Raw genomic sequence first — 16,261 nt, 5'->3', positions numbered from 1 at the left:
ATGTCCGCCGGTCACCCGCGATCGCTCCTGATGGAGAAAGAACGGAGGTCTGTCAGTGTAAACAGAGGAGACTAATCTGTTCCTACTACTTAGGAACAACGATTGGTTTCCTTCTCCAGGCAGTGCCATCCCCCTACAATTAGAAACACTCCCTAGGACACACATTTAACCCCTTGATCGCCCACTAGTGTTAACTCCTTCCCTGTCGGTGACATACAGTAATCGGTGGCTGTTTTTAGCACTCAAAATTGTATAAATGTCAGTGGTCCCAAAAAGTGTCAAGTGTCCGATCTGTCTGCCACTGTTGTAGTGCCGATTTTTAAAAATGGCTGATTACCGCCATTACTAGTATTAAAAAAAAAAAAAAAAAAAAAAAAAAAGCCAAACCTCTATCTTTTTTTTTGTAGACGCTATAACTTTTGCTTTTTTATTAAGGTTTTTATTTATGCATTAAGGTGAAAAAACACCACCTGGCAGTCACCAGCTACCCCCCCCCCCCTTCCCGTTTACTTACATGAGCCCCTTAATCTCCTCAGCGGAGACACACTGTACTTCTCTCTACAGGATCCTGGCTCTTGATTGGATAGATTGATAGCAGCACAGCCATTGGCTCCCGCTGCTGTCATTCAAATCCAAGGACCGGGCTGAGTCCGAAATATGTGTCTGTGGATACAAATGCTGGACTCGGGAGCGTGTCTGTAAGGAAACAGGAGAGCGCTTTTCCTAGGGGAGTTAACTGATGCGGGGAGGAGCCGCAAAAAGCTGCTGAGGGACCCCAGAAGAGGATGTTCGGGACCACACTGTGCAAAACGAAAGATCCTTTACAATCACTAAGGTTTCGAAGCTGACGTTTGGTAACTCAAACCTTTAGCTCCCTCCTTTTTTTTTTTTTTTTTTTTTTTTTTTTTTTTTATGGGATTAGGGTCTGGAGACTGGCTAGGCCACTCCAGGACCTTAATGTGCTTGAGCCACTTTTTTGTTGCCTTGGCCATGTGTTTTGGGTCATTGTCATGTTGGAATACCCATCCATGACTCATTTTCAATGCCCTGGCTGAGGGAAGGAGGTAATCACCCAAGATTTGATGGTACATGGCCTCGTACAGCATCCCTTTTGATGCGGTGAAGTTGTCCTGTCCTTTTTAGCAGAAAAACACCCCCAAAGCATAATCTTTTCACCTCTGTTGGACCATGGGTATAGTGTTCTTGGAATCGTAGGCAGAATTCCTCCTCTAAACACGTTGAGTTGATGCCAAAGAGCTTGATTTGGTCTCCTATGACCCCCAACACTTTCACCCAGTTCTCCTCTGAATCATTCAGATGTTCATTAGCAAACTTCAAGCAGGCCTGTACATGTGCTTTCTTGAGCAGGGGGACCTTGCGGGCGCTGCAGGATTTCAGTCCTCCACGCGTAGTGTTACCAATTGTTTTCTTGTTGGCTGGTACCAGCTGCCTTGAGATAATTGACCAGATCACATGATCATTGAAACTTCACAAGGTAAGATCTTGCATGGAGACCCAGAACCAGTTCTTTTGTGTTTCTTCCATTTGTGAATAATTGCACCAGCTGTTGGCATGCTCTCGCTAAGCCGCTTAGCGATGGTCTTGTAGCCCATTCCAGCCTTGTGTAGGATCTGCAATCTTGTACCTGACATCCTTGGACAGCTCTTTGGTCTTGGCCATGGTGGAGAGTTTGGAATCTGATTGCGTCTGTTGACAGGGGTCTTTTATACAGTTAACCCCCTGAGATTAGAAACACTCCCTTTAAGAAAGTGCTCCTAATCTTAGTTTATTACCTTTATAGAAGGCACCTGGGAGCCTTGCTGATTGATGGGGGATAAAACAGTTTCATTAAAATGCAAATCAATTTATAACTTTTTTGAAATGCATTTTTCAAGATTTTTGTTATTCTGTCTCACTGTTAGGTTTATTTTAACATTTAAAATTCTAGACTGATCATTTCTTTCAGTGGGCACATGTACAAAATCAGCAGGGGATCAATTACCTTTTTCCCTTGCTGTAAATCATTCACACATGCCAAAATATTTTTTGAGAAAATTGAGTAGAAAAGGGGGAAAAATGTACTTTATCCTTTTTTTAGTTTAGATTTTATGGTCGGTACAGTGGTGGGCAGTTATTTCTTCAGCACGGTCTATAAACGCTGCTGGAGAAATTGCTTTTACTGTTCTTAGTTTATACAGATGTACTATTATTTAGTAAATGTAGTAGGATCTCCCCCCACCCCTTTTTTTATTTTTTTTATTTTTTTTCCCCCCTAGTTTTGAATATGTTGCACAGATAGACCTAGTGCTTTCTTAGCATTATCGTTACTTTACTTTTCAAGTTGTTTTGTTACATGAACAACATAATAGCTAAGCCTAGTCATTAAGGCATGCAATACAGAGTAAGTGTTTTTTTACTTTTTTTTTGTTTTTTTGTTTAAACAATATTTTTCTTGTTCGTTTTTTTTTTTTTTTTTTTTTCTTGCATACCTTTTTGTTATTTTAAAAGCCATTTTATAGTGATTTAAGAGTTCCAGATCCTTTATGAAAAGCTCCTATTATTTTCAGTGGCCCAAAGGGAATATTATGTACAGACCTGCAATAAGTGGCAGTCATTGTTATGAGGCCTAATGCTCTTCCAGCACTAAATACAGCAAATAGAGCTGTTTTAGTTTATAATTGGTCTTGGCCAATTGTTTGTGCTGGGGTTCATTGTAATTTTTATTCTCTTGCTAATTTTTACAGATATAGCAGAAGTTTCTATCCAGCAGTGTGAACAGCGGTATGTTGAAATGAAAGAACGAGCGCGCCATGAGCATGTTTTTGAAGCAGAGTTTGTGACTGCAGATTCTACAAAGGTACTTTTATGATTGCTGATGAGTCAGAGGTTAAAGCAGTGGAAGCTAACATTATTTAAGAGCTTTACAAATAGACTTTAAACAAAAAAAAAAAAATCCCCAAATTGTTAGGAGATTGAACTTTAACCCTTAAAGTTGTTGTAAACCTTGTGAACAAGGTACATCCTATAGTGTGTCTCAATTAAGCGCAGCAAGTCAGGGGCGTACCTACAGTTGCGCCCTGGCCCCATGCCCCAGGGGGACCCCTGCGCCCTCCTCGTACACCTGGATAGGAGCAGGGGTGGCAGCATATAGAAGACCCAATCCCCTCCATGTTCCTCCTGCAGCCTCTGAAAATCTGCTTCTCTTTCTGCCACAGGCATTCAGCAGCTGCCTCCCCCGCCACCCCCTTCTGCTGTCTCCAGACCCCTGTGTGTTCTTCTTCCTTTTTTTTTTTTTCTCCTTTTTAAGAGCTGTGCCTCTAATATTACCATTCTGGTAGTTATAGGAATGTTCCAAATTACTATTTCAATTTAATTTTGAAATGACAACATTCCTATGACTGACCAGTGGAAGTCAGGGCATTTATGCCAAACTTTTGACTTGGTTCACTCTGTCTCATTTAGGCTTTGTGTACACATAGCCTACTTTGGCTGCCGGATGCGTCAAAGCACAAAATGTGGCAAAATCACACCACCATTTTGTGGCTGGTGAGCAAAACTTTACTATCCTGCATTCTTCCGCTTTCTGGAGAGGAAGGTTTAAGCTCCCCTAACCGCAGCAGCTCCTAAACTCTGCTAAAAGCCTATGTGTACATGGACACACAGGCTTTTATGGTGTAGTTTAGGAGCTTTGGCAAAAAAAAATTCCAAAAGCTCCTAAAACTGTGTACATGACGCCTAAAGCTGGTTGGACATTTTGGTCTTTTGCTTCACCTTGCACAAAAAGCCGTGGCCCTGTAGCTATCCGATCGAGGCAAAGCAGGCGCATTACCAGTTTGTTCTTTTTTATTTATTTTTTATTTTTTCTACATGCTCTTGGTCTGTGTGAGTATATTTTTGTCCTTTCCTTAAGCCAGCTATCATTTGTGGTTCTTTTTGTAAATTACCTTCTGAGCTTCCAAAGCACAATTTCTCCTTTTTACCAAGGAAAAACTTTTAAAATAGTCAGGTCTTAGGAACCCCCAATTAAATAAATAAAAATACATTTTAAGCTATAGCTGTAAATTGGGCACACTGCATTGGCTGACAGTAGAAGGGCTACTTGACACTTGGTGATCAGTGAAAAGAATGCCTTGTTACATTAGTTGTGGTTGTAGTGCTACATTAAGCCTGGTACACTCGGGTAGCTTTTATTCGTTCAAGAGGGCGGATTGTAAAAAAAGGAGCTTGCTGTACCAGCTACATGATGGCACAATGACCTCCCCACTAAGCTTTCAGTGTTCTGACAGGGGCACTGAAGCCCAGTCCCCCCCCCCCCCCCCCCCCCAACACACTAGTCAGCGCTTGCAGCCATTGGTTGCCAGCACTGATCAGATACCTGTCAGCTGCTGGTTTTCCAGCAAGCCTGTTTAAACAGAAGCCAGACAGACTGCTGTAGACACTGGCCGAATGGTTAATGTAAAAAATACTGTTTTTGCAGTAAGCCAACGTTTTTAGTGTTTGGTTATTTACATGGAAAAATTAAAGGAGAATTTTAACTGGTCCCATGCCACTGGCTTTGCGATGGTGCCAGCACTGCACAGGCACTCGTTTGCAGGAAATCAGTCTCTCACTACACTATACTAAAAATAAATAAATAATAATGCTAGCAACCTCTGGTGGAACCAGGCTTTTCATAAAACCCAGGTTATAGAAGACTGCTCTAAAGTATAGGTCTAAGGGCTGCTTCACACCAGATGCAGTCCAGTGCATTTTTATATTCTGCAGCAGAAACATATAGACAATATTTATTGTGGATTCCAGTGGCCCTAGTTCACGCTAGTACAGTGCATTCCATTACAGACTACAAAAGTAGAACATGTTGCATTTTGTCTGCAAGGAATGCTTCTGGAACATGGCAAAATGCCCCGGACCACAAATGTCTTCAGTTAAGAGGGGGGGGGGGGGATGCACTGGGGCACACAAAGTGCGCATGCAGAAAAGCATTCGGAATGCACAAATTATGGTCTAAACTGGCTCTTAGAATTTGGAGGTGTAATGTCATAAGTCTTTGCAGACCCTATGACAATTGGTTACTTTCATTGCTAAGATTTGCCCCTTAACTTTTAGAATTAAAGGGGGTTGTAAACCCGCATGTTTTTTCATCCTATTCATTAAGGTGAAAAAAAAACTTCTAGTGACCAGCTCCCCAGTTTTACTTGCCTGAGCCCTGTAATGGCTTATGGTTGCCCCTGGAACAGAAAATCACTAACCGCAATAAAAACCTTTATCAAGTTTCTCATCTCTTGCTAAAGCCAGCCATAGATCAATCCATGTATGGGCAGGCTGATTGTACCCAAGTCGATCCATCCATCGGCTTGGGTACAACTAGCCTATCAGATTTTTTTTTTTACGTTTGATGGATATAGCAGCTAGCATTAATCATTGCTTACTGCCCATTGGCAGAACACAATAGTAGCACTTTGGAAGGCACCCCCCACCCAACCCTGTGGTGGAAGGAAAGAAAGAATTGATCTGATTAACAGTTTGTTAGGGTGAATCTTCCCAACAGTGACACAGATGGCAGTAAAACCGAGTTTAACCCTACAAAACACTGTACTACATCTTGGAAACATGAAGACCAGTCTACAGTGTTCTGTTCTATTTAGAGTTTTCAAAGTTTTATGAGGAATTAACCACTTCAATATTGGGCCTATTCTGGCTCTTCTCTCCTACATGTAAAAATCATATTTTTTTTGCTAGAAAATTACTCAGAACCCCCAAACATTATATAGCAGACACCCTAGGGAATAAAATGTTAGTTATTGCAACTTTTTATCTTGCATGGTATTTAAGCAAACATTTTTCAAAGACTTTTATTTATTTATTTTTTGGGGGGAAAAAAAGTTTCATGAAAAAATGGCAAAACAATAAAGTTAGCCCTTTTTTTTTTTTTTTTTTTTTTTTTTTTTTGTACAATGTGAAAGATTTTATTCTGAGTAAATAGATACCAAACATGTCACGCTTTAAAATTGTGCACACTCATGGATTGTCGCTGGTACTAAAAATCTCCTCTGCCTCCGGTCATAGAGATGACTGGTGACCATCTGGTCACCAGAAATCTCCATCGTCGTCACCCGGCACTAGCCAATTTTTTTCTCTCTGTCCCCGATGGCACCCGAGCCTGGTGAAGCACCGGAAGGCAGTGTGGGGGGTCTCCCCTCCTGTCCCCTATAAGAACAATCAAGCGGCGGAACTGCCTATATGATCATTCTTATTTTGCACAGAATCGCCGGCTTGAAAAAATTATATCTGAATGATGCTTGTAGCTGCAGGCATCATTCAGATATCCTCACTAAATGTCAAGGACGTCCTATAACTCCCTAAGGTATTGAAGTGGTTAAACACTTGACCCCTGGAAGATATACCCCTCCTTCATGACCATGCCACTTTTTGCAATACAGCACTGCGTTGAATTGACATTTGCACATTCATGCAACACTGTACCCAAATAAAATGTATGTAATTGGTAACTGTGCCTAGTAATTGTATATGTACTGTATGTGCTGCTTTTACTAGGGGAAGAGATTGATTCCATTTCCTGCTTTGCAGATACATGGGATCCATCCTCTCACCCCCCCCCCCCCCCCCATTGTCAGAACGGTGATCTGCCTTGTTTACATGGGCAGATCCCCATTCTGTTTACTGACAATTGGCGAGTACTGGAGGACATTGAGTGCCCAGCACCCACAGATCGGCTTCTGCTCTCAAGAATCACAGCAGCAGAGCCCCCTGCAGGCAAAAATGATGAATCTCGTATATGCACAGGTGCATCTCAAATTTGAATATCATCAAATATGTAATTTTATTTCAGTAATTCAGTTCAAAAAGTGAAACCCGTATATTCTATATATTTATTACACGCAGTGATATATTTTTAAGCATTTTTTAATTTTGATATTTATGGCTTACAGCTAGCTATCTCAGAAAATTAGAATATTGTGAAAGTTCAATATTGTAGACTCATGGTATCAAGCCAATTAACTTAACACCTGTAAAGGTTTTACTGGGCCTTTTAAATGGTTTCCCTGGTTCAGTAGGTTACATAATCATGGAGAAGACTGCTGACTTGACAGTTTTGTTGCACTAAAACTGCTATAGGACAGTAAACAAGTGGTTAAAGTTAAATAAGTGGAGACTTTAGTGGTCTGAGTGGATCTGTGCTAATAGATCAAAATATAAAGTCATACTCCAGAACACGCGCACACACACACACACACACACACACACACACACACACACACACACACTCCATTTATTATGCTCATTGACTTTAGTCAGTACTTTTTGGGGACATGTCACAGTGAATCTCACCTTTCTGGCAGAAGCAGCCTTGCTTCCTTTTAATTAAATCGCCGCCTGTGGATTAAAGCTTGTTTACTCCATGCTGTCTCTGAAGCAAATAACACTCTACCTTGTAGAAAATATTTGTTGCCTAACCTCCATGTGTCATGATTAAAATGTTGCTTAATGTCTGTAAAAAGCAGCAGAGTTTTTGTGTTATTTTTTTTTTTTTCTTGGACTTGTGTAGAATACTACAAAAAATGAGGAGTGGCAAAAAAAAAAAGTAGAGGAATATGAAAGTTACTAAATGTATCGGAAATCTGTTTTATTTCAGGAACTATTGTCTACAAAGTTGAAAGATCCAAAGATGACTTTTGACATCTGCAGCTGTCAGTTTGTTTACCATTACTCATTTGAGACATATGAGCAGGCTGACATGATGCTCAGAAATGCTTGCGAACAACTTTGCCCTGGAGGCTATTTCATCGGCACAACTCCAGATGGCTTTGAGCTGGTGTAAGTGTTTAAGATCCTTTTTATTGCTAAGTAAAATGCTTAGAAAAATTAGCTGTCTGTTCCATTGTGCTGCCAAATACTGGTACACAGGCAGCCTCTTTTGATATGTTTGACAGAAATCCTTTTTAGAACGTTTTGTAGCTGAATTATTAACTCTTACTAGGTGTACCGGTTATTGAGATGCGTCATAATTGATTTGGGAACATTAGAAAGATTAGAAATACTGTACATATTAGCAAGTGCATTTACAAGTGCCATTTTTGGCAAATTTTTTTTTTTTTTTTTTTTCTTGCCCCATTTTTATTTTGGAAATGTTTTTAAAGGGTGTGTGTTTGTTTAGAGCTAAAAAAGTGTCTTCACCACAAATGTTTACTGGACTAATGTTGACTGCTTTTCAGGGAAAGGGCTGTTTTACAGAGCTTTGTTGGTCCCGGTAGTGTTAGAAATTCTACCTCTCTCCCCTCCCGATGACAGCGGGACCATTCAGAAAGTGTAGTGCGACTTTTGCATGTGCAGTAGGAAACGAGTTGTGAAATCGGAAGGCTTCACTACCGGTTTTTCTTAACGAAGATGCCAGCGCCCGAAGCTGATTGACAAATCGGCTTGGGAATTCGACATCACTGGACAGATAAATGTCCTTATATTTAAAAGTCAGCAGCTACAGTATTTTAGAGTATCTATTTGTATTGGATTATTGTTGGTGTGTGCTTTTAGTGTATTTGGTTTGCTAATTTTTATCTATCAATCAATATTTACAGGAAACGTCTTGAAGCTTCTGAAACCAGTTCTTTTGAGAATGATGTGTATGGAGTCACATTTCAAGAAAAGGGAAACTATCCACTTTTTGGGTGCAAATACGACTTTAAACTGGAAGGTGTGGTTAATGTGCCAGAATTTTTGGTATATTTTCCAGTCCTTGTAGAGTAAGTGTGTGTGTTTTTATTTTTTTATTTTTTTTTCTGGAAATTCATCAATTTGTCATGTTCTATACACCAAAATTATCACTTGCCTACTTTTATCCATGTTGCGTGCTTATCACTTTGATTCTATTTTATTCCTTGCATCCATTAAAACAAAAGTTAGTTTTGGGGATACCTTTTTTTTTATTTTTATTTTTTTCTGATTGGAATTTCAGCAGTGGGCATCTCCCAGTTTGGAAGCATTCTGTTTACATGTTTCTTATCCTACAACAGCTGCTCATGGCCAACACTAGAGTGAGCTGAGCAGGCCATTTCTGGTCCTTCCTTTTAGCTCCACCTAGATGATAATAATAATACAAAGAATTGGAGTGAAAGAAGAACCCCCTTATAGCAGTTCTTTGCAGGTGCTGATTTTAAAATGAAAACTTCTCTCTTACTAAACTTGGGCTTGCCAGTGTGGTGTATGTTTGTTTTTTTTTTTTTAATTTTTTTTTTTTTTTTATTGATTTTGTATGAATATTTATTTTAGGGCTAGTTTACACTTGCTTTAAAACATGGCTTCTGACACTCTTTGTTAAAGCTTTTTGAACACCTGTCAAAGCACCTGTCACTAAATAAAATGCTTAGCTTCCAGTCCTGTTTACACTTGGTGCTTCGATAAGGCTTTGGTGGGTTTTCAGTGGGGCTTCAAGCAAGCTTTGCCATAGAGTTCTGTGGAGGCTTTGAAGCACCACTAAAGCTACATGAGGTATAACAGGTACTCAATTCCCCCAAAATATTTGCCAAAGTCTATCCAATGGAAAAAGTTTGCTAAAATGGTCTTTTCCTGTTGTTGATTCTGCCATCTGTCTTAACATCTCATTTTACCCATCATGTGGATGCTTTTGAAGATGTTATGACACCTCTCCAAAAAGGCTGTAAACGCCATTCATATGCACAGAATCTTGTTGCTCAAAGCCTGGACAGCTGAACCTGCCTGTAGGAAGTGCCTCTCGTTTATGCTTTTCCAATGAAGATTTCTACTTGACCAATTTGCCAAGGATGTCACAATAGGGAAGGTTTTACTCCAACAGCAGAAGATCCTAAAACCTTCCACCTTAGAAGCCTGTACCTCTTCAAAAAGCAGAGCACCTAGCTGCTCTACCCAGGCTTCAACTGCAATACCTACAGTATCTCACAAATGTGAGTACACCCCCTCACATTTTTTTTTTTTTTTTTTATATTTTCATGTGACAGCACTGAAGAAATGACAGTTTGCTACAATGTAGTGAGTGTACAGCTTGTATAACAGTAAATTTGCTGTCCCCTCAAAATAACTCAACACACAACCATTAATATTTCAAAATGTCATGGTCAGGGGCTGCATAAGTGCTGTCGGCATTGGGGCGCAACAGTTCATTGAGGCAACCATGAATGCCCACGTGTACTTTGACTTACTACCTTGCTAAAGAAGCTGAGGGTGAAGGTGATGGACTGTCCAAGCATGTCCCCAGACCTAAACCCTATTGAGCATCTGTGGGGCATTCTCAAACGGAAGGTGGAGAAGCGCAAGGTCTCTAACATCTACCAGCTCTGTGATGTCCTCATGGAGGAGTGGAAGAGCACTCCAATGGCAACCTGTGAAGCTCTGGTGAACTCAATGCCCAAGAGGGTTAGGGCAGTGCTGAAAAATAATGGTGGCCACACAAAATATTGACACTGGGCCCAATTTGGACATCTTCACTTAGAGGCGTACTCACGTTTGTTGCCAGCGGTTTAGATATTAATGGCTGTGTTGAGTTATTTTGAGGTGCTAGCACATTTACATTGTTGTACAAGCTGTACACTCTTTACTTTACATTGTAGCAAAGTGTCATATATCAGATATAATAAAATATTTACAAAAATGTTAGGGGTGTACTCACTTTTGTGAGATACCGGAGGTTCATCTCTTCCTTTCTATGTAAGTCTTAGGCCACAAAGCCTAAAGGGTGACCTCACAAGAGTGGAGGGATATCCGTTACTTTGCCTCCCTGGGTCACACATCATTTAATCAGTGGTTTTCTTGTTCAAAAATTGAGGAAAATTGAGCAGTGTACAAACATTAAAGCAAGTATGAAATTACAATTCGGTACACTCCATTGTTACAAACATTTTACAGGTTTCATGAGATGTACATTTGGTGGAACAACAAAATAGCAATATTATAGAGCACAACAGAACAAGAGTAACACGCATGGGTTCCCTGTCATGCAGGGAAGCTAAAGTACACAAAGCTCCCATTCCTTACTCTGAGTGACTAATCACAAAGCTTATTGGAACCCATGGGGGCATTGGCTGTCTTATGGTGTCCCAAAGGTCTCTTTGAACCTGACCCACATTTTTGATTCGTGTGATGTTTCCAACTAGATATTCCAGTCAGCGCTACTGCTCTATAACAGGGGTCTCCAAACTGTGGCCCAAGGACCAGATGTGGCCCTTTGGTCACTATTCCTCCCTATGATATGAGGCACCATTTCTCACACTGACGCCAACAATGGGGCACTATTTCTTCCACTTATACCAATGATGGGATACTATTCCTCCTACTAATAGGGACACTAGTCCTCTTCCTACTGGCCACCAACACTAAGGCCATATTTATTCTGATACTGGGCCCAGGACATATTCTACCCTGGGTGGCCACAATCTCGCCCTTTTAAAGTGTGAAGGATGGTAAAACAGACCCTTTGTTTGAAAAGTTTGGAGACCCCCTGCTCTATAATAATCTTTCATGTTTGAGAGTCCTAATCCACCATTTGATTTAGTCCTTATAAGGATTTGATATCCGAATCGGAGTCCATCTTTTCTCCACAAAAAAAAGTTGTAAACTGCTGCAAAAAGAAGAAAGTATTTTGAAGAGCAGTAGGCGCTATCTGTAGGAGAAATAAAACCTTTGATAACTCATTGATCTTTACAATTCCCCAAAAAAGTTTTTTATTTTTCACATGAAATCCACAAGGTCCTTAATTAGTGCCTGAAACAAGAGGAATTCCTAACATCTGTAGACATCCAAGATGCCTATCTGAGTGTTCCATTTATCCACCTCACCAGAGCTTGCTGCACTTTGAAACGGCAGACAATCGCTTCCAGTTTGTTGCACTGCCCTTCGGCTTATCCTGTGCTCCAGAGTATAGTCACACACAGATCTTAGTACCTCTTCTTGCCCCACAGGGCACCCAGGTCACAGCTATTTAGACTAGACTGCCTTCTCCTGAATTACCAATTTCCCTGGCGGCTATTGGCAAACGTCCACAGGGCAATTCATATGCTCCAGGCTTTCAGTTGGTTGATCAATTTAAAACAATGCTGCTCTCCAGCTTTCTCTTGGCCTGAACTATTTGGGTATATGATCCTAGACACATCTCAAAGGTGTGTTTTTTTGTGGAAAAAAAAAGAAAATTCATTGAGATCAGAGACATCCCACAATGACATTCTCCATGAGTTCTGTACTATTTGCTCAAATTCATTTAAGAGCTATCCAAAACAGCATTTTGTCAACTGGAACAAGCATGCTCCTCTCGACCAACCCATGCCCTGTCTAGCCAAGCAGGGAACTCCTATCTTGGAGGATCTTAAGCCTAACAATAGGGAAGTCCTTTCTTCACTTTGACTAGAATGTGATAACTGATGCCAATCTTTCAGACTTTCGAGGAGTGTTCCAGTCTCTCAAGTCCCAATCACAGCTATCGCAATGGTACACAATGGCACATGAACAGATGGCATTCATAAAAATGATTGCTTATAACAGTGACTATCACTGTAATAAGCAATTGTAAAAAAAAAAAAAAAACAATCCTGATCACCTCCGCAGAGCTGAACAGCGACACTGTACTGCTCTGTTCACGGTATGTAAAAAAAAAACAAATTTCATTTTTTTTTTCTAAAAAGTTGCGACAACAAAACGACAATTTAAAAACAAACAAAAAAAAATGTATGCCTTACTAAATGCCTTGGACTATTTACTTTCCAAAAAATTGATATTTGGGGGTTCTTTGTACTGTCCTGGCATTTTAGGGTCTCAAGAAAAGAGATGGGCCATCAGTACATCAGGCTTGATAAATTTTCAAGTATATTACAAACACAACCTGACCGCACTATAGAAACTAAGCTCACTAGTGTAGGAGAGCAGATTAGTAAACATTCTTCATTTCAAGCCAAAAACAAACTTAAGAAGGCTCGTAGATCTTTCTATGAATTTGGGGACGAGTAGCCGATTTCTCGCTAAGGCTCTGCTTTCTAGCCGTACTTTATCGTACATTCCAGCTCTCTCCATCTCTTTGGGCACTAAGACTCATTCTTCACCGGAAACGGACAACTCCCTCTGTGCCTTTTACAAGAACCTGCATAATCTGCGCCCCTCGTCTACTACTGTAAGCGACGCCAAAGAGACTAGCACATTTGCAGACTACATCAGAGAAGCTGCTTTACCTTTACTTTCGGAGGAAGAAATTAAATATTTCTCACCCCATTTCCTCTGAGGCATTTGCAATGGCTTTGGCCAGCTTTCCAAAGGGTAAGGCCCCTGGGCCCGATGGCTTTAAAGTTTCCTATTCCTAAACGTATGACCAGCTGGAATGTAACTTCACATTCACATTTAACACTCTCTCTCCTGGAGGGCCATACCATGCCTTCTGACCTCCTCCATGCCAGTGTCTCAGCCATTTCTAAACTGGGAAAGGACACCCTTCATTGTGCTAGCTACAGACCGAAATCAATGCCCAATTGTGATCTTTAAGTTGTTTACTAAAATTCTAGGGGAGACGGGCTGATTCTGCAGTGAATCATCCCTCTCAATCAGGTAGGGTTCATTCAAACCAGAGAAGCTCACGATACCACAATCAAGTCGATTAATTTTGCCAAGGCCAAACCTACTGATATCCCATTAATCCTATCAACTGATGCTGAAAAGGTCTTTGATAGTTACCTGGTCCTTCCTGCTTGAGACCCTTTGGCGCGTTTGGGATGCCTACTTCCATCCTAAAGTAGGTATCCGCCTTGTATTCCCCTATCGCTACAGTAAGAGTGAATGGCTTTGAATCCCAACCTTTTGCCATAAGTAATGGCATGAGACAGGACTTTTATTTTAACTCTCGGTGGAACCTTTCTTGCAGCATCTTCACAATAACCCAAATATTACAGGCCTCACAACTGACACATACCATCACAAGGTCGTGGTGTGTCCAGATGACCTGCTCTTTTATATCTCATATGCAATTACCTCCCTTAAAGCCTTTTAGTGGCATTACGTACCTACGGAGGGCTGTCAAGTTTTAAGATGAATCTATAAAAATCAGAAGTACTCAATGTCACTCTCGCACCAAGGGCCCTTGCTAACCTCCATGGCAATGTCCCCTTTTGCTGGGCCTCTCAAGCCATCCAATACTTGGGTACTAAAATACGTATAAAATATACGCTAGTTTGACGACTCTGTCTAACTGTAACCCAGACTAAATAATACATGCTGGGTTATTTTTTACTAAAGAAATGTAGCAGAATACATTTGGCCCAAATTTACGAAGAAAGATTAATGTGCAAAATTTTGTAACAGAAACCAAGACAAATGTGCTGATTTTTTTTTATTTATTTTTTTTTTCCTGTATATTTTGGTTTATTAAGCAAAAAAATAAACACTGGTAATTCAATACCACCAAAAAAGCTCACTGTCTCAAAAATGCTATCAATTAAATTTGGGTACAGTGTTGCAGGACTGAGTAATTGGCATTCAGAGTCTGACATCACTTAAAAACAAATTGGTCTGAGGGGAAATGGGATGAAAGTGTCCTGTATTGAGTTAAATTTATCGTACATCACTGGACACAGCGCAACCATAATTGACTATAAGGGTTATACGCCACCTATAGGTGAATGGACATTGGCCAGATAGTCAAACAGGAAGTCTTCCCCTGTATAACCCCTACACAGGAATGACCTCAGTTTTTGTGTCTGTAATGTGGCGGTCACTAATGTGATGGAATCTAGGGCTTCAATCGGATCCATTCAAAAAAGCTGTCAGCCAAAATGGATGGTGCCTGAGCCTCATTGGAAGGAGAGAAGATTCCTCGAGGCTTTGCCTGTAATGCAGTTTTACTGCACTGGACCCTACGTAATGGAACCCTGTGCAGTGTTTATTCTTACCAAGGTGCTTTACTGCTGGGTGCTATACAGATCCAGGGGAGGGGAGTGGACCCCAGTCCCTGGAGGTCTTTTATGACAGCCTGCCATGATGTATGAAGATTGGACACCTGTTATCCTCCTTTTTTTTTTTTTTTTTTTTTTTTTTTTTTATTATTGAAGAAAGGATACGTCAATACAAAAAAATAAAAGGAACAATGCTCAACATACAGCAAAAGATATTACACTGCATAGTGTAACAACCCAGGTCTGTATCCTCCATTTATTTTTTTTATTTTTTGCAGTTTCTCTTTAAAAAAACAAAACAAAAATCTGACTGGTCTTCTCTCAGTAGCCCCTAGTGCTGTTTAAAACTTGTTCTGTATGTGTATTAGAAATATGGGCTGCTGTTTCTCCTCTAGCCACTAGAGGGCACAGGGCCCTATTTCTATATAGGCAGGAAGTGGAGGTGCTGCCATGTTTGCCATGTGGTCAACAGGGCCCCTTGAGACATAACAGCAGCACATGGATCCTAATTACGTGAGTATTTACTATGGGAGAAATGTGTGGCCAGACAGGTCATGAATATACTGCATACTTGCGACTTAATCTGGGCGGCCTGTACAATGGCAAGTCAATACACCCCTAGCAGTACACTTTACAGTGTTGTCTCCAGAATACTGTGCATTTGGCACAAAAATAGTATGGGGCCTGGTGCAGTTGAACAGGTGCACATTTGCAAACTGGCTAAAAGCTCATGCTTGCTGAAGGCTTATGTTTGCTGAAAGGCAGAGTTGCCTAAGACGCATGTTTGCATAGATTTGTGTTGCATGTTTACTTATATACATGGTCAGTTGATGCATATAGACACGGTACTTGCACAAACACATGTTGCATACATGCTTACTAGCATAGAAATGCATGTTTACATAAACATAAACTGCATACATGTGTTTTTTGTTTTTTTGCATTAAATTGCATAAATATGTGCTATTACATTAGACTGTTTGTGTATTTGCATTATACTTCATTCAAAAATGCATAAACAGCAAGAATCCTTTTATACCTGTGTGTTTTATAGACCTAATTATCTGCATACTTGCATACCTAATGGGATTGTATAGTGGTAGACCAATATTGTCTAGGCCTGCATCCTTGTGGAACTGCGTATTAGTTTGTTCTTATAATGTCACTTTATTGTGTATCTTAGACCAGCTAAATCCCTTGGAAGGGGTAGGCAGGTACACCGCCCTCAGGTTCAATAGTCTGGCAATGTTCACGTCTCCTTTTGGACCAATGGCATCAGGGTGATCTGAGCCACTGTGGTGCCTGGTCTCGGATCAAGCCTGGTTAGTACTTGGATGGGAGACTGC

The 16,261-nt window shown here is 40.6% G+C and overlaps 1 protein-coding gene across 2 annotated transcripts in view; it reads left to right on the top strand.

The window, feature by feature from the left end:
• The window catches only part of RNMT (RNA guanine-7 methyltransferase), an 83,044-nt gene that overhangs the window by 41,676 nt on the left and 25,107 nt on the right, over positions 1-16,261 (top strand). For both annotated transcript variants that reach the window (XM_077492392.1, XM_077492393.1), the window contains exons 6-8: positions 2,745-2,857; positions 7,655-7,836; positions 8,595-8,759. In XM_077492392.1, the coding sequence (XP_077348518.1) occupies positions 2,745-2,857; positions 7,655-7,836; positions 8,595-8,759 (460 nt within the window). The remainder of the gene's footprint in view (positions 1-2,744; positions 2,858-7,654; positions 7,837-8,594; positions 8,760-16,261) is intronic.

Source organism: Lithobates pipiens, unplaced genomic scaffold (assembly GCF_037356315.1).
Source record: "Lithobates pipiens isolate NorthernLeopardFrog02 unplaced genomic scaffold, aLitPip1_a1.2 Scaffold_19, whole genome shotgun sequence".
In the NCBI taxonomy this organism is placed as follows: domain Eukaryota; kingdom Metazoa; phylum Chordata; class Amphibia; order Anura; family Ranidae; genus Lithobates; species Lithobates pipiens.
Note: the sequence above shows the minus strand (reverse complement) of the source record. Positions and strands in the feature narration are given on the sequence as shown.